At 38.9% G+C, this 22,519-nt stretch overlaps 1 protein-coding gene across 9 annotated transcripts in view; it reads left to right on the top strand.

The window, feature by feature from the left end:
* The window catches only part of DLGAP1 (DLG associated protein 1), a 554,365-nt gene that overhangs the window by 344,124 nt on the left and 187,722 nt on the right, over positions 1 to 22,519 (top strand). For 7 of the 9 annotated variants that reach the window (XM_061596062.1, XM_061596071.1, XM_061596069.1 and 4 more), the window contains 2 exons: positions 5,782 to 5,861; positions 18,021 to 19,047. In XM_061596062.1, coding sequence (XP_061452046.1) covers positions 18,091 to 19,047 — 957 coding nt within the window. In that variant the 5' untranslated portion in view covers positions 5,782 to 5,861; positions 18,021 to 18,090. The remainder of the gene's footprint in view (positions 1 to 5,781; positions 5,862 to 18,020; positions 19,048 to 22,519) is intronic. The other 2 variants (XM_061596065.1, XM_061596067.1) reach the window with 1 other exon arrangement.

The following is a 22,519-nucleotide window of genomic DNA, read 5'->3' on the forward strand; positions in this document are numbered from 1 at the left end:
TTTATTTAACAAAAATTGTATACCACTTGATTGTTAAAAAAAAACACCTCCAAGCAGTTTACAAGAAACATTATCCATAAAAACAGTTAAAAACAAGTAACTAAAAACATTTAGAAACAATTAAAACAGCAGTAAACTAAAAAGAGATGAAAGCATGTCAACATCTATGTGTCTCAATAGGCTTGTCTGAGTTGGAGGATGCATTCTAGCCAGGCAAAAACACTCGGGGGGGGAGTGGGGCCTGGGGAGAGTTTCAAGGGCGGGATAGAGACGCCTGGAGGGCCACATTTGTCCCCTAGGCCTGAGGGTCCAATCTCTGTTTTAGGTGCTAGAAGATTAAGCCATTTTGATAATCTCAAGCATTTCAAATGAAATGACTTTTTCAAATCTGGTGGAAAAGGAAGCTATATTTTCAATATTGTAACGGGGTCATCCATTCTGCTGCCCAAATTGGTTCTGAAGTTGTGAATTTTTAAAGTGCTTTTTAGTATGTTTTTATGGAAATATATTTTATTATAATTGTGAATCTCCCTGGGATGATTTATATATTAAATAAATGATATTGCTAAATTGTATTGAGTGCAAATGGATATGGAGCTCAATATTTCTGTAGGGCTTCAACCCCACTCTCTGTGGGGTTATTAGAAGGAAATTAGTAATTTCCTGAACCATGCCAGGAGGGAACTAGTCTAAGAAATAGCTAACGAAAGGGCTGACAGCCAAGATAAGCAAAAGCTGCTTTAAAATAAAACAAACAAGAGAATTTGTTGAATGAAGGCTGTAATCCTAAACATTGTTTCTAAAGAGTAAGTTTAATTGAACCAAATGGGACTTACTTCTAAGGAAATCTATTTAGGTTCTTGCCCATGGAGAAACATAGTGCTATATTAAATCTGCATGAAATGAAAGTTCTAATTCCATTTTCAGCTGAGAGCTGATTGCAAAAAAGCAATTTTACAACAGAGCTAAAGTACATACAGCACATGCTTAGCATACACAAGGCCTCAGGTAACCCCTGCCATCTCCAGTTAGGGCTGGGAGACCCGTTTGAAAGCATGGGAACCAGTGCCAGTCAGTATCACTAAACAAGATGTCTGACTCAGTATGAAACATCTTCCTGTGTTCAAAAAGACCAAAGTGTGAAAAGGACCCATATATTTTGAATTATACTACTGCCGATATATCTGTTATTTCTCTGCACCTTAGTACAAAATTTTAAAAAGAGGAATGAATGATTGAATATGATAACACAGATTCACACAACAATACAACATTTCAGGATCTGCAAACAGCAATGATTTAGGCACCTGCTTAAAAATGTAAAGGTGGAGCTGAGTGACTTCTGCTTGATTACTATTGTTCTAATTCTTGAATTCCAAAAGTTATGCAAATATGATATTTTTGAGAGTGTATTGCCTGAAATCCATCCAACAGTTTTGATAAACTGTTTTGAATTAAATGTAATATTCAACAGTCTCCTGTTATCATCTGCTGTTATTCCCTACTCCTAGTCTCTTGGGCAATAAAAATTGTTTCATTTTATTACAGTGGAAGTAAATGTATTTGCCAGGCTTAGATGACTTTTGCTAAAACAGAAATATTCTACTATCAGAGTAACATTCAAATCCTTATCAAAGACAGAGAGGATCATTTAGCAGCTAGAAGAAACCCTCCAGTAAATATTACTGAAACGAAAACCTATGGGAAAATTTATTTAAGGTCAAGCTTGTTGAAACATAATGAATGGCTTTATCTCCTTTCCTACTTTCTCCAGTATTTTGTACTTCAAGTTGCTAATTGAAGGGTGTTTTTAAAAAAAATTAACTTAGCACATTGCCTTTTTATATTAAGTTGAATGCATCCTCTTTACTTCTTCAGATAACTGCTAGATCAGTTTGTAAACTTCAGTATTTAGGTGTGATTTATAATCAACAAGTATTAACTGCAATATATTATTTATTTGTTTAATAGGTTTATATCCTACTTTTCAGCATAAGATTTCCCAAGAGGGCGCACCCCATGAGGTGCAAAGGGCTTCTACCAGAAGAAAGTGATCAGCTAAACAATAAATTAACAGTGAACCCAAAATCCCTAATAAAGCAGGAATAAGAAATAAAGCATGATAAAACAGGAATAAAACAGCTGTAAAGCAAACAGATAATAAATAAGAATACATCTGCCATTAAAAGCTGAGAAGAATTAAACTGTTTTAATATGGTGCCTGAAAGTTAACAAAGTAGGCACCATATGAGTATTTCTAGGTTGGATATTCTAGAATGGAAGGTAATATTATGTTATTTTGCTGTATGTAGGCTTGAAACTGTGTATCTTTTCAGCATTATTTTATTGAATTTTAATCTTATGAGCTACTTGGGTTTATTTCTGATATAGGGCTTTAATTGACTGTCAAGTTGTTAAGGCTAAGCTGGTTTTAAATGGTATTATGCTGGCTTAATAATGCATTTTATTATTATGGTTAGTTTTTAACTTGTATCTTTTTCTATGAGTTTTATATGAGCTGCTTTGGGAGGAAGGATGGGGTATAAATTTAATTTAAAAAATGGATTGGAAAATATTTTTATTTGTAAGATGTTTGTGTTATAGTTTTTATATTTTAATATTTTATGGAAGTCTTTGTGTAAGGAGAGGCTCCTTACAAATATTTTAAATACACTTACATTAAAATAAAGAAACAGAGCACCACCACAGAAGAGGCATTTCTTATATGCCACTGGTCTAAACGCTTCGTGAAGATGTCAATGTTAATATCACATACAATTCTGATACGTGTGATGTTCATACTTTTGATGGTACAAAGAATCAGAGAAGCCTTGGGTTTCCACTTACCATGGGTCCCTCATTGTGCCTTTTGCATGAAAGGGCTGGGAGGGAACATTCTTCTCATATGACTGACAGTATATCATGTACTTCCCTTTGACCACCACCTCGGCTATAAGTAGGGGACTGGTCTAGGCTATAACCTTTCCTGAGGTTTTTTTTGTGTGTGTGTCTGTGTGTGTGTGTGTTCTGACTTACAAAGTCAATCAAAAAGAGCAATAAAAATAAACGAAATACAAGTAGTACAGATTTTTAAAAATATTATTTCAGTATCACAGCTTAACTTCCTTGGGGATAAGCTACACTTAAATGACCAAGCTACTGTATTAGGTTAGACCAGCCTTTCCCAACTAGTGGGCCACCAGGTGTTGCTGGACCACAACTCCCATCAGCCTCAGCCAGCATTGCCAATGGTCGGGAAAGATGGGAATTGTGGTCCAACAACATCTGGTGACCCACTAGTTGGGAAAGGTTAGACTCGTCCTAAAAGATCTGACCAAAGATTGTTGTGGGTTGTAGGTAGTTGTCTACAAATTTGGGGCATTGCCCATCTTCAGTGCCTTTCCTTTATTTATGCTCTATCCTGACTCTGGAGGGGGGGAAATTCCATTCGGTTCACATATAAAGCCAAATTTATTAACTTTGCCCTTTCCAAAACAATATGAGAACCATAACACAGCCATCATTCAAAATTCACACATATCTGAATTTTGCAGTGCAGTTTTCCAACCAACAGATGTTTACAGAAATGCATATATTAGGGGAGAGTGTGCATAGAAATGAAAATATTCATGAAAATAACATACAAAATGTTATGAGAAATTGCTTGCAAAATGTGTTCATTAGTCAAAACTGCTTAAAAAGTGTGTTTAGTAGGAGAAATTCACACTAAAAACTCAGAATTTTCATAAGGATATTGTTAAAATCAAATAGCAAATTGCTGCAGAAATGTAGAGAACTGGATTTTAGACTGGAAAAATGAGAAAGGAGGAGAATTGAAATTGACAGATCTTTCCATCCTTCGTACTGACATCCTTCTGTTGCATTCACCAGGTATTCTGTCATACTGCGTCATGGCTGTGCAGATGCATGAATGTGAATGGCTAATATTTTAATGATTCCCACTCCCACTGAGTTTTATGGGGCAAAGTAAATAGGCTGCAGTCTGGTACACAACTGAGAGAGAGCAAAACTAGTTTCTCACTCTAGGCACTAATTACATCTGGATCATGGAATGATTTTAACCCTGTCCTAGTATGTCCCTGATTGCATACCTTTGCTTTCTCCAATGTCATTGAATAGTTGTCATTTATTTATATGGGGAAAAGCGAAGTCCTGCACTTGCGGACAGTGTTGTGTGAAGTGCAACACCTGGCTACACCTCTGTCACTGAACCTCCTCCCCATATGTTCCTGACACTACCTCCTTCATTGCTAAAGCCTGGGGCGGGGGGGAGGTAATTGAGAGATACGGTTTCTGTGTTGGAATGAGGGAAAAATAGAATAGGGGCAAATTTATGGAAATGGGCCATGCTTCGCCGATGGCACTGTCTTTATCGATAAATAGCAAGAAGGTAAATGGGGATGTAAAAGTAGGATAGTTGGAATGGTGTTATTAAATGTGGAGTAGGGAAAAAGCCTGGAACATGACCCTCCTCACCTGCCAATTTTAACATAAGCTAGTCATATGTGTAAGAAACAGTTACTGGATTATGTCATATTTTACCAAGGCTATGTATGAAGCAGCTTGGGGTGTTCTTACTTGCCTTAGATCTTTCAAGATGGGGTGAGTTAAAATCCAAAAAGATTTTTAAAAACTCACACATTTATCTGCTGATGAGAACAATCTGCTTCAGCTTCTGCTGGAAACTATTTAAAATTTGTTGAAGTGCTTTCAATAGTATTCATTTAGTTGGTTGTATAGCTATGCTATCTACATTGGTAAATTATAAATGGGACAGGCCTGTATATGCTTCCCTGAGCTGAAAGGGCCGGATTCAAATGTGTCTGAAAAATTTGATACGGCACATGAAGCAGCTCTTAGTGAAGAGTTTAAAAAATCATTACTTCTAATGGATAGCTGTAATTTGTTTCTAGGGCATCATTATTTTGACTATCCCCAACAGAACATCCTTGAGAATAATCTGTATCTAGGTCTAACTTTACTTTAATCTTATGAAGCAGGGGGGCAAAATGACAGAGAAGTAGCGTTTGACACATTTTCCAGTCTTTTTAAAGTAATACTTGGCTCCATACTGCACAGACTGAACATCATTAAGAGTGATCCTACTCAGTAAATGTAAGTCCAGAGAAAACTTAGTACAGTTTAAGCCCCATTGATATAAATGAGGCTGTAATGTTCTTGGGGTCCCCCACTCAGTTCCTCAGCTACTTTGCTGAGTCCAGATGTCCCTTAAAATACTTGCTGCTTACAGAGAGCAGTAGGTCTAGTTCTTTCCTTTTATATTCTAACATCCGCACAAGACTCATGGAGTGAGATATATCCACCTTACAATCCACCTAGACAGTTAAAGATTATGATGACTGGATTTATACCTCACTTTTCTACAAAAGTACACAATGTGGCTTGTTTAAGGAACCTAATCCCTGGAATAGGTTGTCATTGTACACAAAATAACAGTTTAATTCCCTGACGTAACATAACTGACTATCCTAACTTTTGTTAACAGCTATCCTGTTTCTTATATATATGCTTTCATTATCTCTTTCATCTCAACCCTTGTCTGTAATAGTAACCCTCTTCCAGCTCCAACTGGTTTTCCTACTGCCTATCTAACTTTGCCAAACATTCCATCCCACTTCCTTGCTGTCAATCATTATTCCAGTCTTCTGTCCCAGATGTTCAAAAGTCCTTAACTGTATGCTAAGCACTACTGATTTTTAGTGCTAGTTAACTTTTTCTTGTTGTATTTCTTCATTCCAGTGTTGGGTTCCAGTGTTCACTGTGGGAGTCCCATACATATATAGATCCCTCTGGAAGCAGGAACTGCTCCATTTTCTTTGGTAAGCCAGAAGCATTGACAACATTTGACATGAAAGGGGCTGTCCATGCATATGAAAAAAAATGCATTCAAATCAATTGTACGTTTGCAGGCTGGTTAACATATTTAAGAAAAATCATATCGATCACTGGTTTCTTCCTTGCTCACAAGCATTTTCTTAATGTATTGAGAAAACTCTCCCCATGGTAGGTAGGCATAATGCCGTTAAGCTAGCATGTTGATGCAACTCAAGTCAGCAGCAGCTTCCTGTCTAAGTGTTTCATAAGGATCACTACCCTGGAAACAGTGGGTGATGCTTCAGGATGAAGGTTGTGATAGCCAAGATGGTAAATGAAACTGGATCCCCCCCCCCGTTTATGCTCACATTTTTATTTTCATGTAAGTAACAAGGTTGGGCAGAGAGGGAGTGAGAACAAGGATAATGTGAATGAATATGGAATAGGCATGGGGTCACCTGTGCTCAGGGTACTAGGACTAAAAAATGAAATGAAATTGGTTTGTCCCCAGGATTTCAAGAAACACTAGCAGCAATCAGTTATCTCCAATACAGCTGTTGATACAGCTACAAAATACCAGGTGACCACTCTGAATGCATCACTCTGGAATAAAGTTGTTTGGGGCAGTGTATAAAAAAACACACCAAGGAGTTTATTCTTACTAATTCCCTAAAGATTATTAAAGACTGGGCATGTCATGCGTCTGAGGAAGGAGTTTCGTAATAAGGATGCTGCGACTGGACCAGGCAGCCCGCCATCAGACAATCTTCATTTGCTGAGCAAGGCGCACGTATTAACCTTAGTATCCTGAGAGGCTAGTTTGCGAGAAGACATGCTTTAAACTGTTAGGGTCTTATGATTGTAAATGCCCACCTCTGCTTCATAACAGTGATTGTATCCAATGGTTGTGTGAGTAAAAGGCAGGTTGCACAACCAGTCTTTCCATCCTCTCCACCCTGCAGTCCCCTATACCTAGAAGATTCCCTCCCCCCAAACAGTGGGGGCTGTGGTCTATGGGGGTACAGTAGAAAAGGGAAATTGTCAAAAAATGGATGGGAAGTATCTTGTGTCAGTGGCAGTTGAGATCCCTCTGCCTGATTTGGGGCAATCTTCCACTCATACAACCAGTGGATACAATCCAAAGTTTATTTATTTAATTATATTTATACCACCTCAGGCTTACAATCTTAAAATACATGGCACACAAGGAAAAAGGAATGGGAAGGGAGGAGGAAAAAAGAAAGGTCCAACACCTGTTCTTAAAGTTCTTAAACTATTCTTATAAGGACCAGTTGGGATGGAAACAGTTTAGGTAGTCTGATGCAATGAGCATCACTAGGTTGGCTAGGTAGCAGCAGCAGCAGTAGTAGTAGTAAAGACAAAAAAATTTTTAAACCAAATTACTTGCTCAATGAATATTTATCTTTTTCATTCACAAATGGATAACAAAAAAAGTTCTTATTCATTATTCAAAATTATTCACAGTTTCTATTATTTCCATAAGTGAATCTTGATCTATTTCACTGAAAGCATTCCAGGCTTTGAATACTGATCATCTTGATGTGACATATGAGTCATCTGTTATGCAGCATTCTTTGTTACTTAACAAAAAGTGGTTCTAGAACCAAGTTTCTATAAATATATTTCATAATTTGCTCCTTCTAATGTACATGAATTTATGCAATGTGTACTTAATCAGAATTTTCCTGAAAAGCAACATAAAGAGGGGACACAAACAGTACTGAAATGAATTTTTATTGCTTGTTTCAGAAAACGGTTGTCTTCAAATAAAACAAGATGGGGGGAGCTTTGGCTTTAGACATACCTCTTACAAGTTTTTTAAATGATTTAGATTTAGAAAGAGGAAAGAGGGCAGTGGCAAAATACCTGCAATGGCTATGTTGTTGATTTTGACTGTCTCTCTGCACACAGTTGCTGGGATCCAAAATGCCACAAGTTGTGTTCTGTTTATGGCAGAAAATTGTCAGCTCTCCTTTCAGTGACAACCCCCCAGACATACAGTATCTGAGGTCAATGGCCCTCCAGATAAGCACCTGAAGAAGTGCTGCTTCTGGAATGATATATCCCCCCCCCAGCATGCACAGAAGTGCTTTCCATGTGGGCAAGGGGCTGAATCCTTGCTAATAGGTGTCATGGTCCAGTTAGGTCACTCTCCCAAGGTTTCAGGGTCCATAGGGGTACTGACTGCTAGTACAAGGGCTAGAGGTGAGTAGTGCGGGCATTCATAGGTCAGGTTTTGGTGGTGATAAGGTGCCAGAGGCAGGTAACATAGTCCAAAACAGGCAAGACATTAAGGTCCAAAGGCAGCAACCGAAGTTCCAAAAGCAGGTGCCATAATCCAATGCAGGCAAACGAGTGGCCAGGGCTGAAACAGGCTGGGCAAAGCACAGCACCAGCAGTTCATAGAGTAGCCACTCTGGCTGACAAGATGTTCATGGTGCCAAACCAAACCTGAGGCAGCAATTGTATAAGGACAGTAGAAGCCCCTATTTGCTCCCAGCTGGACTGACAAGCTTCCTGCTATTATCAGGGTGATGTTGCAGAGAAGCAAGGATCAGGTCAGTAGCTCTGTCTGCCTGCAAGCTGCCCTGTTGGTGCAGAGAGTAAGGCTTCTGGACCAATATTGCTATCCCAGGAAAAAAACAGTTCAGAAACCAATGGCCTTGAGCTCATGAACCTTGAGCCTGACTGCGTGTTGCTTCTGTGCTAAAAATCTTGTTGTTGTTGTTGTTATACGCTGCACAGAAGGAAATTATCCACAATTATGTAATGTGTTGCATTACAATTAATGGCCAGGTTGTGCCCCTTTCTGCAGCAGTGTTAAGGTGACAGGATAGGAGCACAGGAAGTTGCCGTATAATCAGACCCATTGGTTCAGCTAGCTTAATCCTGTCTACATTGACTGGAAGCAGCTCTCTGGGATCTGAGGCCAGGGGTCTTTCACAGCCCTACACGGAGATGCCAGGACCTTCTGCATGCAAAGCATGTACCCTATCACAGAGCTATAGCCCATCTCCGTATTGTGGGCCTTTTGTTTTGTTTGTTTGTTTGAATGGGGCTAGTGATACCTGGATGAATAGATTAAGCAATAGTGCAGCATAATTTTTCTCATAGAATATTCAGGTTGGATTTTTTATTCTTCTCATTCTCATTGAGCTGTGTGGGCCGCTGGAGCATCTTTAGCTCATGTTTTGTAAGCGAATAGATTATAAATTTAGCCGTTCATCTGTTCTTTGCATAATGACAGAAAATTCATGTTCACAGGAACTTCAAAGTAGTGTGGATGACCTTGGAGCCAGTTTTTTCCTTCCCAAAATGTGATCCTGAATGAATTTATTATTTATTTATTTAATTTATTAGTCGCCCATCTGGCTGGTTATCCAGCCACTCTGGGTGACGTACAACATAAAAACATACAATTTACAATTCAATTCTTTATTGTTACGGTCAGTGACCAGCATGAGATAGTCAGATAAAATTGTTCAAACATAGTACTATAAAATAGAATTATCAAAGGCATAGTTATAAAAGGCATAGTTATAAAATCCAATATAAAACAAAACAGAACAGAACAACCAGAAATTACAAGGTGGCTGGAGTCAGTTCATGGTGAATTTTGATCGCTGCAGCGCAAAATTTGGCAACACTGGAAGTAATAAAAGTATTTTGATCAGAAAGACGTAGGAGGACATAAAATGTGTCTGATCGTCCTGGGGTATTCGATAGGAGAGATACAATTAAAGATCTTCATAGATCAGAATAAAAAGGGCAGTGTAGGAGGACGTGGGTCACTGTTTCCACCTCTCCAGCGTCACAAGGGCACTTACGATCGTAGTAGGGTTTTTATATATATCTGCCCTCCAGGACAGCAGAAGGGAGGACGTTGAAATGTGCCAGTGTGAAAGCTCTGCGATGTTTTTGCACCGAGAGTGTAGAAAGATAATTTGCTGGCTTGTTGAAATGTAGTGCTGTATCCATTGAGGCATACTTAGAGGACAAGCCCAAGTCTTATTGGCGCTCGATATCAGCAATGTGTTGCCTAAAGGTTGACCAAGCCATGTCATATCCTTAGGAAATGAGGTAGCCCAGGGAAAGACCATATAGCTGGAGCTTTTGAGGCAAGGTTTGTTTCCATAATGACTGGAACTTGTCCTGTAGTGTTAGTGGGGCCAAACCAGTCGGAAAAAAGATTAGTTTCAGCCAGAGTTTGAAAATAGCGAGCCAAACCCTGGTTTTGACCTTTTGCAGGCCAGCCTCTAGCCGTAAGACAACTTTTGGGACACAATGGGGTACTTGGAAGACAGCCCTCAAAAATTTGGATTGTACCACTTCCAGAGGCGTAAAACTGGGATAAGGGCTATGTTGTGCTCCATATAACAGCTGCATTAAAGACTTAGTCTTGAACAGCTTTATTGCCACTGGTACGTAATGGCCGCCTCTGGTGCGGATAAAGTTTAATATGGCAGAAGCACTTCTTTGGGCTGACTGGGCAACATATTCTGCTTGGGCCTTCCGGCTCCTATTTGCCTGAAAAACAACACCCTGATACTTGAAAGTCAATTTACATTAAAGCATTAAAAAACTCAACCAATGATAATAAAACCTAACCCACCCCAAAATCCTGCCTAAAGAGCCAGGTCTTCAAAGCCTGGTGGAAGCTCATCATAGAGGGGGCATTTGAGACCTTCACTTACATCTTGCATGAAATCCATGCTACAAGGAAACTGGAAGGTTATTCAGATTTTCATTCCCTAAAGATTTTTTCTAGCTAAAAACTGTTAACTCCCTAGTATTTATGCAGAAAGCCACGTAGTGCCACAAGACAAACAAAAGTTTTCTTCAGATCCTAAGGGCATGGTAAGGGTTCACAAAATAGAGCTAACAAAGTGACCTAAGACCATATAATTGTATTTAATGGCATTAGTTTGTTCCTCCAAAGGAATGCTATAAAGATGTCATTGTTTCTGCTCTGAAAAAAAAATCCTAGAGCTGCACCCTCTCATTCCTGCTCCATTACACTGCTGTGTTTATTCAAAACTGAAAATATGCAAAGGAGAAGGAGCCCAAGGTTCATTGCACTTCTTGTAACACTAAACAACAGTTTAGTGTTACGTCTAGCTTGGGCCTACAAATCTTGAAATTTGTCTACTTATTATTTTTAATAATGGCATGAAGTAATTAGCCTACCCATTGTTTGCCTTCAGTTTACAGTACTTAGAGGTACATTGTCTTTGTACAGTATACATTGTACACTTTAACAGGGTGTTCACTCTTCCTATACTGCTAGGATACCACATTCAAAGCACCTTATACCAGGAATTCCCAACATTTTGGGGTGTGTGGACACTTTTGGAATTGAGAGGGTTGTGGTAACCCAGGTGCAGGTGCTCTTGCATGATATAATCATTTAGACTCATTCCAATCTGAGTTCAGTCCTTATTTTAGAACTGCATTGGCCCTGGTTGTCTAATGGATTACCTTTATCAGGAGAAGGACTCTCTCTCTCTCTCTCTCTCTCTCTCTCTCTCTGTGTGTGTGTGTGTGTGTGTGTGTGTGTGTGCTGGTTCTAGAGAGTGGTATTGGGTGCTTGCTCCTCAAGCCCCTGGCAGCTATGTTGTGGGGTGCCACAGGATACCATCTTGTCACCAATGCCATTATGTCTATATGAAGCCATTGAGAAATGGGGAATTAAGAGTGTGGTGTTATCTGTAAACTGATGATACCCAGCTCTTTGTCGCTGAATCATATGTGGCAGTGAAAGCCTGGGACTGGTGCCGAGGCCCCCAAACTGAAGCTGATTCCTGGCCTATGCATGAATGGTTCCTGGGTCTGAGAAATAATTGTATTTATTTGATTAATTAAGACCATTTCTGTACTGCTTAATATATATAAATCTTTTATGTGCTGTACAACAAACTAAAAATACAGTATTGCAAATATACAAGAAAACCATTAAACCAGAGTAAAAATGCTATAAGGTATTGTAATATACAAAAAGATAGGGTCCAGCTTAGGGAAAGCCAGGAGGGAAAAATGTGTCCTTGAAAGATGTCTGAAGCAGGTAACTGATGGTGCCTCTTTTATTATTCTTAGTCTTAGTCCTTAGTCTTAGTCTTATTTTAGTAGTAGTAGTAGTGGTAGTGGTAGTAGTAAATGTATATCCCGCTCTTCCTCCCAGAAGCAGCCCAGAGTGGCAAACAAAACACTAAAAACACTCTAAAACATCTTTAAAAACAGACTTTTATATTAAAACATCTTTAAAAACATCTTTTTAAAAAAAGCTTTAAAAGCATTTTAAAAAGCAATTCCAATACAGATGCAGACTGGGATAAGGTCTCTACTTAAAAGGCTTGTTGAAAGAGGAGGGTCTTCAGTAGGTACCAAAGATACCAAAGATGGCACCTGTCTAATATTTAAGAGGAGGGAATTCCAAAGGGTAGGCGCCACTACACTAAAGGTTCACTTTCTATGTTGTGCGGAACGGACCCCCTGATAAGATGGTATCTGTAGGAGGCTCTCATGTGCAGAGCGCAGTGATTGACTAGGTATATAAGGGGTAAGACGGTCTTTCAGGGGTCCCAAGCTGTATAGGGCTTTGTCCATCAAAACCAGTAAGTGTGATAGTAAGGGGAGGAGCACTCCAAAGAACAGAGACAACAGCAGAGAATGCCCTTTTATAGGCCATCACTATTAGGGATGGAAGGAGCTGTCAGTTTTGGTTATCTCAGTGTCTAATTTTTCCATTCTTAAATTTGGTTTTCCACATTTCTGCAGCAATTAGCAATTTTTTAAGAAACAAAATGTTCATGAAAATGCTCCAGCATTTTATTGTGAATTTTCCCTAATAAACACATTTTGGTATTAGGCAGTTTTGAATAATGTACTCATTTTTGCAAGCAATTTCTCATAATGCATTTTGTATGTTATTTTCACTAAAATATTCATTTTTATGAATATACCTTTCCCTAGTATATACATTTTTGTGAAATTGCTTGGTTATAGAAGTGCATCGCAAAATTTGGGTAAGTGCAAATTTCTTAGGATGGCTGTGTTTCAGAAAGTGTTTGATAAACTTGGCTTTCAGTGTGAACTGAACTGAATTTTTCTCCCTTCCCTAATAACAATAGTCTCAAATGGGCAATACCACTAACAAGAGCTCTCCAGATGAGTTGCCTATTCTGGACTGGGTTGCACTCCCTCTGAAGGGGTAGGTATGTAGACATGTACAGTAGGGTCCCGCTCATACAGCGGGTTACGTTCTGGACCCCCGCTGTAGAGCAAAAACCGCTGTAAAGTGGATCCCATTGACTTACATTGACCAAAATGGCGCCCGGTGGCAAGAAAACGCCATAAAAGTGGAACAAGCGCTGTAAAGCGGGGCCTTTCTACAATTCACAACCGCTGTATTAGCGGAATGCTGTAAAGCGAAGCGCTGTAAAGCGAGGCCCTACTGTATGTATGGCAGTCCATCATTGTCACTGCAAACTAAAGTGGCCATAGTGGCTATGAGTGTCTTTTACCAGCTTTGGCTGGTACGCCAGCTACAACCATTCCAACTGAGACCTTGTCACAGTGATTCACACACTGGTCACCTGAAGATTAAATTAATAATACTAATAATAATACTTTAATTTATAGGCCGCCTATCTAGCCAATGGCCACTCTAGGCCATTGTAATGTACGCTGTGTGGGGTTGCCCTTAAGGTTGGTTCTGAAGCTGCACTGGTGTAGAATGCAGTAGCTGTGTTGCTCAGTGGGGCAATCTACCATGAGCATGCAACACTCCTATTAAAAGAACTGCACTGACTGCCAATCTACTACCAAGCCAAAGTTAAATGTTCTATTGTTGGTTTACAAACCCTAAACATCATAGGCACGGGTTACCTGAGAGAATGCCTTCTTCCATATAGACCTGCCCATTGACTGAGATCATCAGGTGAACCCCTTCTGGTGGTGTTGCAGCCTTCAGAAATCCTTGTGGCCACATGGAGGAGGACTTCCATATTAGTTACACCATGTGGTACAACCTCCATTCAGAAAGAAGGCATGTGCCAATGGTACTATGTTTCTGTTGCAGGTTGAAAACATACATGTTTATGCAGGCATTTCTTAGCCATTCGTACTGGTTATATGTGGCCAGCGACTGTGGTTACTATATTATTGTGAATTCAGAATTGTGTATTATTATTTATATTGTATGATTTCATTATTTCTGTACTTTGAAATGTTTAAATATAAATTAGCATATAAACGTTTTAAGTTAATAAAATAAAAATTCTGAAAAAGTGTTGTCGGCACCAATGGCTGCAGCGGGGCACTGAGCAGGGCTCCTGCTGGGAGAAAGGGTAAGATATAACTAACTAACTAACTAACTAACTAACTAAATAAATAAATAAATAAGATAAAAATTAGATTCTCATGCACTTGCATTATTTTTATGATATTTTTCGCAAGCCACCACCAATTCACACTTCTCCATAGACTGACCTTTAAAAATTACAGATCCAGCATTTGTCAGTGCCACCATAACACAAAACATGGATCCTCAGAACAAATCCTCATTTTTAAAAACAAAACATCTCCCCAACGACCAAGAAATTAAAGCTGACATTGTTTTCTATGAATTGCAGCCATCATAGCACAAAAACATGAAACTGAGCTGTGAATCATCATGGATCTTGATTGTTTTCTGTGGGATCACACATACCACAGAATACTCCTGTGTCCACAGATGTGATCTGTGATTTGATTGTGGTTTTCAGGGGACTTATAAAAACATGAAGATCCATGTCTTGAATCCATGTTTTTGTGTCATGGTGGCTCTGGCAAGTCCTTCATAGATAGTTTTTACAGTGGAATCCATAGAAACCAATGTCAACTTTAATTTGATCATAGTCTGGGGGGCATGCCTTGTAAAAATTATGAAGATCTGTGCTTTGGATCCATCTTTTGTGTCATGGAGGTAGTGCCCCCCATAGTGCCCTGAAAAAGAGCTTCCTCTGCCTACATTGCCACTTCCCTTTCACACACCTCCTACATTTCTGGTCCTCACAAGCACTTTCAGTGCAGCTGACTGTCTCTTCTTCTCAGTCAGTGTGTTTAAACTTTGTGCAGAGAGCAAGGAGGAACTACTCCAAGTACAGAGAGCAGAAATAAAAGCTAGATGTCCAAATTTTGTTTCAATGGGTTAAAGTTCTCTCATGGGCCCCAGGAAAGGCAGCTTTTCTAGTAATTTGAATTATTAATCAACTATCTTTCCACATTTGTGAATATATAGAATATTCAAGCACAGCTTAATATGTTGTCAGGCATCCTGCTACTCAAAAACATAGCTGAGTCATTTGCTTTACATAGATGGAGCTTACATTATTTTGGTGACAAGACAATCTGCATTTTCTTTATTCTACATTGAGACCACAGCAAATGCATAAACATATAACTATTCTAACACCAAAATTATTGATTATAGAGATTATAGATGTCCTAACATTCTTAAAGAGATTAATCTGTGCCCATGTCAAATCAGCAGGAATACAATGATCACAAGTCACCATTTGTATGACTAGTTTCTGTGGGTTTTTAAAGGCTGCTGTCATGGTAGCTGTATGCTGAATTGATTAAACATCGCTCAAAGTATGCTGGCATGTCTTGGAGACCTAGTGCTGCTTCAGTACTTACAGACCTTGGAGTAGTGTTTGGATGTGACTCAGATTAATTGTGTGTTAGAAGACAGCTCCTGCAGCGTCTGCAGTCTTTGTGACAGTCTCTGTTAAGGATTAATTTATCATTAGCTAAAGTGATCCTACAACATGCTGAGCTATAAGTCAATGGGACTACTTGTACTCTAAATTAAAAGCATATTCTATAGTGCTTTGCATAAAAGAAAAGCCTGGGCCTTGTTAGTGGCTCATACATATGGACCCAGATCTAAAAAATAGACTTTCCCCCCCAAAACCCTCCTACAAATTTTACTTTCTACAACCTAAGTGTCAGGGATTTGAAAGTTTTGGCCCTCCAGATGTTGTTGGACTATAGTTCCCATCAGCCCTGGCCACTGACCATAATGGAGTCTGACAACATCTGAAAAGCCAAACTTTCTCCATCCCTGTACTATGTTATCATGACTAACTTAAGAACCATTTATTTCAATGGGTCCACTCTAAGTATAACTAAGGCTAGATCCAACCCTGTGACTATACATTAAAAACCTTCTTTTCCTCTTGAAGATAGTATTTTGCAACCTGTATTTAAATAGGGGAGTTGTTCATCATAACTCCTGTGTGTATATCTCCTGTTGGACTCATTTTGACAGCATAGCTATAAAATCCTATTTTAACTGTGCAATCTTGTACATGAAATCCCCCTGAGTTCAACAGGACTTATTCCCAGTTAAGTGGGTATAGGATTGTGGCCTAAATGACTCAGGTAATATACTCGCTTCCAGTTCCCTTGGGAGACTAGCTATTCCACAGCATAATATGTCATGTTTCCCAAAGAACTGGTAAAGATGTAAAATATTTTTCAATATTGCCAGAAATACTATGTAACCTGCAGATAATCAAACCTGATCTATTGCTATGGCATCTTTTAATGCTTTTTAAGGAGTTTCAAGCCATCCTCTTATTTGGGTAAACTGCTGATTTCAACTTGATTGTATATTCCAAATGCTATTCAATGCAATTTTTTTAACATATTGGTAATGCATCTTGTAAAAAGCAGAGAGCCACACATTCTACAGCTATTAAGGCATGTATTAAAGACTATGAAAAAAATCATTTAAGTTGGTTATATTTTAGCTCGAGACTTGTAAACTGAGATTTCATTTCCTAAATTAATAATGTCCTAGTCCTACATATAATTTACCTTGAACTTAAATTCCAGTTTCAGTGGACCTTATTCCCAAACAAACATGTCTAGACATATGTTACTACAATGAGAAAATGTAAAATTTGGTAGCAAGCAAATATAAAATTTGGCAGCAAATGAATGACTCATTGGAAAATATCTCTGTGCACAGTCTTGGCTAAATCCAATTTTAACCTATACTATTTAGAGGCTTAACTGGGTTCTAATATAAAGTAACTGGATGTTTAATGAAACTTCAATGTGTTCAAATGTCTCTGTGTAGTGCCTTTGTGATCTGCAAACTTGCTACATAGGGGTACACTGCACTGTGGATCATCTTCCTGGCATCAGACAATTCTGGGGTCCAGATATCCCACAACCATACAACAGCCTCTAACTCTGTGTAGCAGAGCCAAAGAAACATAAGCTTCAGGTGCTATCTTGGAAGTGAGGAGCCATTGCGACTCCCTTAACCAGTCCCCGTAGCACCCATGTTTGTTACATGGCCACTAGGTCATGTGGTAACTCTGAGCCCAAGTATGCCTAGGGCTTAGCAGGAATTAGGTGCCCACCCTGCTTCTAGCAGAGAAAAAGGGAGAAGGAAACATCTGCATGGCACTGCCATTTGTTGTCAGTTCCCAAATTTCTATTAGGAGAATGTGCATTAGTGATTAAACAAACTATAAGAAAGAAAAAACACTGTAATAAAGGTGGCAACTAAGCATAATGCACATTCCAAGTGTCTTCTAGCAAAAGATTCCAGAACTGGCTCTGCAGATGCTATTTGCCAGGAGCTTCTGCCTTTCTTGAAAGTGGACACTGTTTCTTTAGGAGGCAAACTATCCCTTTTCAGATAGCTTCATATGTTGTGGATCCCATCCATCCCAACTCTGCTCCAAATTACAAAGGTCACCATACCAAAATATATAATTTATGACTGTCTAAATCCCGGGAATATACATCTTTAACACGTTGTTTCTAATTGTGGCATGACTTTTGATTTATTTATTTGGAGCATTTATACCCTACCTACTAACTGTAGCAGTTACACAGCACTGCTGCATTCATTGGGTAAAATCAGAATAAGTTAGTTGTAGTTAGGTTCCACTGAAATTAATTTGAAAAGTTAGTGATGGTCAACTTTTAAGTCTCATTGATTGCAATAGGAACTAAGTGTGACTAACTTAGTCTGGCTCTAACTCATTAATTATAAGCCATTCTGCAGTAGTAATACGTATAACCAAAAATGCATATTAATTACCATAGCATTTCACATTTTTTATTCTCCATTTTTCTAGGTCTTACATGGTGATCTTTCAGTAACATAAGTACACATACTCAGATGACTTTGGAAATTTTTTCACATCAATGATGAAAGGATTATCTGGCAGTCGCAGTCACCATCATGGAATTGCCTGTGAACCAGCATGTGACTCTATGGTACATCACTCAGACAGGAAGCCATATTTGTTAAATCCTGTGGAACATCACCCTGCAGATCACTCTTACTACACTCAGAGGAACTCTTTTCAGGGAGAATGCATGGTTCCCTACAATGATCAGCTTGCTAGCAGCACATTCCCTCGGAGACATTATAATGCCCGTAATGAACTTAAAGATGAGTGTGCTTTGGTGCCACATGGAACAGCCAATAAAAGTAATCGCATCCCTGCCAATCTTTTGGACCAATTTGAACGGCAGCTTCCTCTAAATCGAGATGGCTACCATACTTTACAGTACAAAAGGACTGCTGTAGAACAACGTAGCGATAGTCCAGGAAGGATCCGTCATTTGGTTCATTCCGTTCAAAAGCTTTTCACAAAATCTCATTCTCTTGAAGGCCCATCAAAGGGCAGCATCAATGGAGGCAAATCAAGCCCAGAAGAAACACAGTCTATGAGGTATGGCAAACGTAGCAAGAGCAAAGACAGGAGGTCAGAAGGAAAATCCAGGTCAAATGCATCAGGATGGTGGAGTTCAGATGACAACCTAGACAATGACGTTTGCATTTACCATGGGCCAAGTGGGGTTATGACTATGGGAAGATGCCCTGACCGTTCTGCTTCTCAATACTTTATGGAAGCCTATAACACTCTCAGTGAACATGCTGTGAAGCCTTCCAGAAGCAATAACGATATCAAATGTTCCACCTGCGCAAACCTGCCAGTAAATTTGGATGCTCAGTTAATGAAAAAAAGTTCTTGGTCCTCTACACTGACAGTGAGCAGAGCCCGTGAGGTTTACCAAAAAGCTTCCATGAATATGGACCAGACAGTGGTGAAATCAGAGACTTGTCAACAAGAGCGGTCTTGCCAGTATCTTCAGGTACCGTATGTTTTATTGATTGCATTACTCATACTGCCTCTGGTTTCACATATGGTTTACATTGAGATGAGACTACAATGAAAAGATGAAGGTGGGAGTTAATGCAAATACAAATTATGAATAAATCTGCATTTTGGTTGCTAAGAGTCAGTGTTTCAAATGAATGTATACAATGAGGAACTGGTTCACTTTCTTAACATGTGAAAAGAACAAGAACTCTCTGAATAATTTGGGGGGATTAAAAAGGCACTCAAGACACACAAAACGGCACAGCAGGGTCACAAGGGAGCTAGAGGTAGTAAAGCTTTCATTTAGCATTACAATCTCAATGAACCTGATATTACCAGTACAGACATTCATTAGCTTCTATAATCTTAGGATTTGCCTTTTTTTGTTATATTGTGGTGAAAACCAGAACCCCTTTGAACACTTAATAATGCTATTTCGTTTTGTACACTGTGAACCAACCTACTATCCATTTTTGTCACATACAAAAAACCCTCATGAAATAATTATATGAAGTGACCAGATTGGTGTTTCTATTATTCCTTAAAAAAAAAAAAAAAGCTCTGACTGAAAAAAATGCGAAGTTGAAAGACTGAAATTATTGAATGTTCCGATTATACTCTTTAAGAGTACATCACTGACTCCCTCACAAGCTGTTTGCAGTTAATAAAGCGTCACTATTTTTCACCAGTATTGTATCTTTAAATGTCAAGAATCAGATGTCTGCTCTTGGAGCTAACATACTGCCGGTTAATGTTTGTGGTAAGAACGTGGATCAGAAAATTAACACAGTTTCAGTCTTGCAAGATCCGTGGATTGGTTTTTATGCATTTTATTTTGAAGCAGAAATGGCACATCTGACTGTGCATGGACACTGGAGTAATGTCAAGCAAAGAAGAGAAAAGACCATGAGGAAAAAAGAGGTTTGATCTGAGAAATCTTTGTTATTGTTGTTTTAAAAAAGATAGTTGGATGATTGTTCTGCTTGTTCTGTTTACCTGCTATATAGTTCTATTTCTATGTATTGTATATTGCAGACTAGTTTTCTCTTGTGCTCAGTTTTATGGGGCATTCTATAATCACGATTTGGACTTGTACCTAGACTCAGGTAGAGGAGAGGCTTCTACTGTCCTAAGGTGTACAGTTTATTTGCAGTACAGATGACCTATAATCTTGGATACCAAGTTTTTAAGAGGCTCTGTTTTTAATATGCATTGCACATCAGTTTACATCAAGAATTATGAAAAAGATAAGCTGTATCTCCTATATGAATTTTTACCTGTGTCTATATAGGACCCTTATAAATTAGGGGGATCCACTTGAAAGTAGCAAAATAATGTTCCTGTAGCAGAGCAGGGTGTTTTGCATGTCGGGCCAGAGGCAAATTGTAAGCCTTTTGTTCTTGTTGTTTTTATATTAGTTCTTTAAAAATAAGCACTTCTCAGTAACTCATGACCCAATATGTGACCAAGTGATAAGAAAATAAGTGAAAAAATTATACCAGCCTCATCTTTGCACAAGCCCTTCCACAGGGACTTGCAGATAACATTTAATAGACTCCTGAAGTAGAATTAGAAGGCATTATCTGTGTCTGCCTGGATGAATGTCCAGCAATCCTCTAAAACATTTTACAAAATAACTAAGTGTACTCTTAGACATTTATTATGCTTCTGTCTATATTGCATTTTTATTATTAGGAAGCACTTGCCAAATTTGAATCAAATCCACATAATATCAATATGTTAAAGATGGTTTTAAAAAAACAAATCAAAGAAATGCCCTGATTGTGATTAATACTGTAGGAATTACTATATCCTGAATATCAGACAAATTAGAATGCCAAGTTGAAGAGGTGTTACAGGAGCATAGTTCTTTCAACCAGTTCTTTAATAAGCTATACAAATGTAAGGTGTACACATATAAAAACTCATGCTTCTCTCATTCCCTGTAAGGCACCATGTGAACACTGATGCTGCTGTATAAATAATGACAATGCTTATACAAAATGTGTTAATTAAGGGGAAATAATATTTTTTGAAACAAGACTAATTCACCTTGAGGGGAGAACTTTCAAACAGGGTGCATTTTCAGCACATTGTGAAAAGCATTCAAGGAAGATAGCCATGGTATGTGAAATTATTTTGGAAATGGAGCAATTTAAAAGTTCAAGAGGGTGTAGCTTCTTGGTCACTGCAAGAACCAAGCAGCTAGTGCCAACACGTAATTGCTGGATCCCTTTAATAGAAATTATAGAAATCACAGTATTATGCTCAAGATCTAATCTCCTTTCCATTTTGCAGGCAGTCAAGAATGCAAACAGTTACTCAGGCAGACTTTACCTGAGTAAAGAGTAAAGGGTGCTAAGTGTTACCTGCTTTTGATTGCTCTCATACTACAGCCAGCAACACAAGATCATTTATGCCAAGTATAATCCATAATCTCACTTTTATTTGTAAGGCAGTATTTCATACCAACAGTTCTTGATAACCCATTCCTAAGCACAACTACTCTCTAGTCTAGTAAGTCCCATTTAGTTCAGTGGGGACTTACCCACTGGTAAGTGTACATAGCATTGCACCATTAAAATCTAAAAAAATGAGGAGAGCAAGAAATTTCTGTTTTAGTCATATCTATTTAGTCTGCTATTAACTATATGATTGCTAGATAGGATGGTTCCCCCAAGTGAATACAACTCCTACAGGGCTTCACCAAGAGCTTGTTCAAAAATACATTTCTGGCAGCAAATGAACATTCAGAGAGGAAAGGGGTCTAAAACACTGGACAGAGGTATCATTATGACATCAGCATTTAGCTTCATAAATAATTATATTTGGGGATGATTGAGGCAGTAATGGTAATCAAAAAATACTGAGGGGGACGTTTAGGCCTTCTGAAACTTCATGGCAAAAGAAAAAAATACTGGAGATTAAATAAACAGTCTTACAGGAAATTGATATCAAGGGTTCAGTTGTGTTAGGGAAAGACAGCACCTCTGAAGGGCTCAGCAGCTGCAAACTGATTGGCATTAAACTGGGACATTTGTCACTCCCACTTCCGTTGTGTCTCTGACTGCAATGTACAGTAGGGCCCCGCTTGCCGGCGTTCCATTTTACAGCATTCCGCTGATGCGGAGGCTTTCAATGAGGGGATATTCCCCGTTTTAAGGCCGTTTTTGCGCTTTTGCGACATTTTGTGAAATTTTCACACAACGCGCTCCATTATTTTCAATGGGTTTCGCTTTACGGCGATTTCCGCTTTACGGCGGCAGTCCAGAACAGAACCTGCCGTATAAGCGGAGCCCGCCTGTATACCTTTATTGATACCAGAAACAACACTGGTCCTACACATATGGTAGGTCGTGCCTTTGGAGCACTTTGTTGGGTGCACCATCCTCTGTAGGGGTGAGTGCCCAGCTAGGCAGGTCCATGACCAGAAGCTGAGGGATCCAGTGGTTTCCCAGTGGTAT

This window comes from Rhineura floridana, chromosome 1, assembly GCF_030035675.1.
Source record: "Rhineura floridana isolate rRhiFlo1 chromosome 1, rRhiFlo1.hap2, whole genome shotgun sequence".
Taxonomy (NCBI): domain Eukaryota; kingdom Metazoa; phylum Chordata; class Lepidosauria; order Squamata; family Rhineuridae; genus Rhineura; species Rhineura floridana.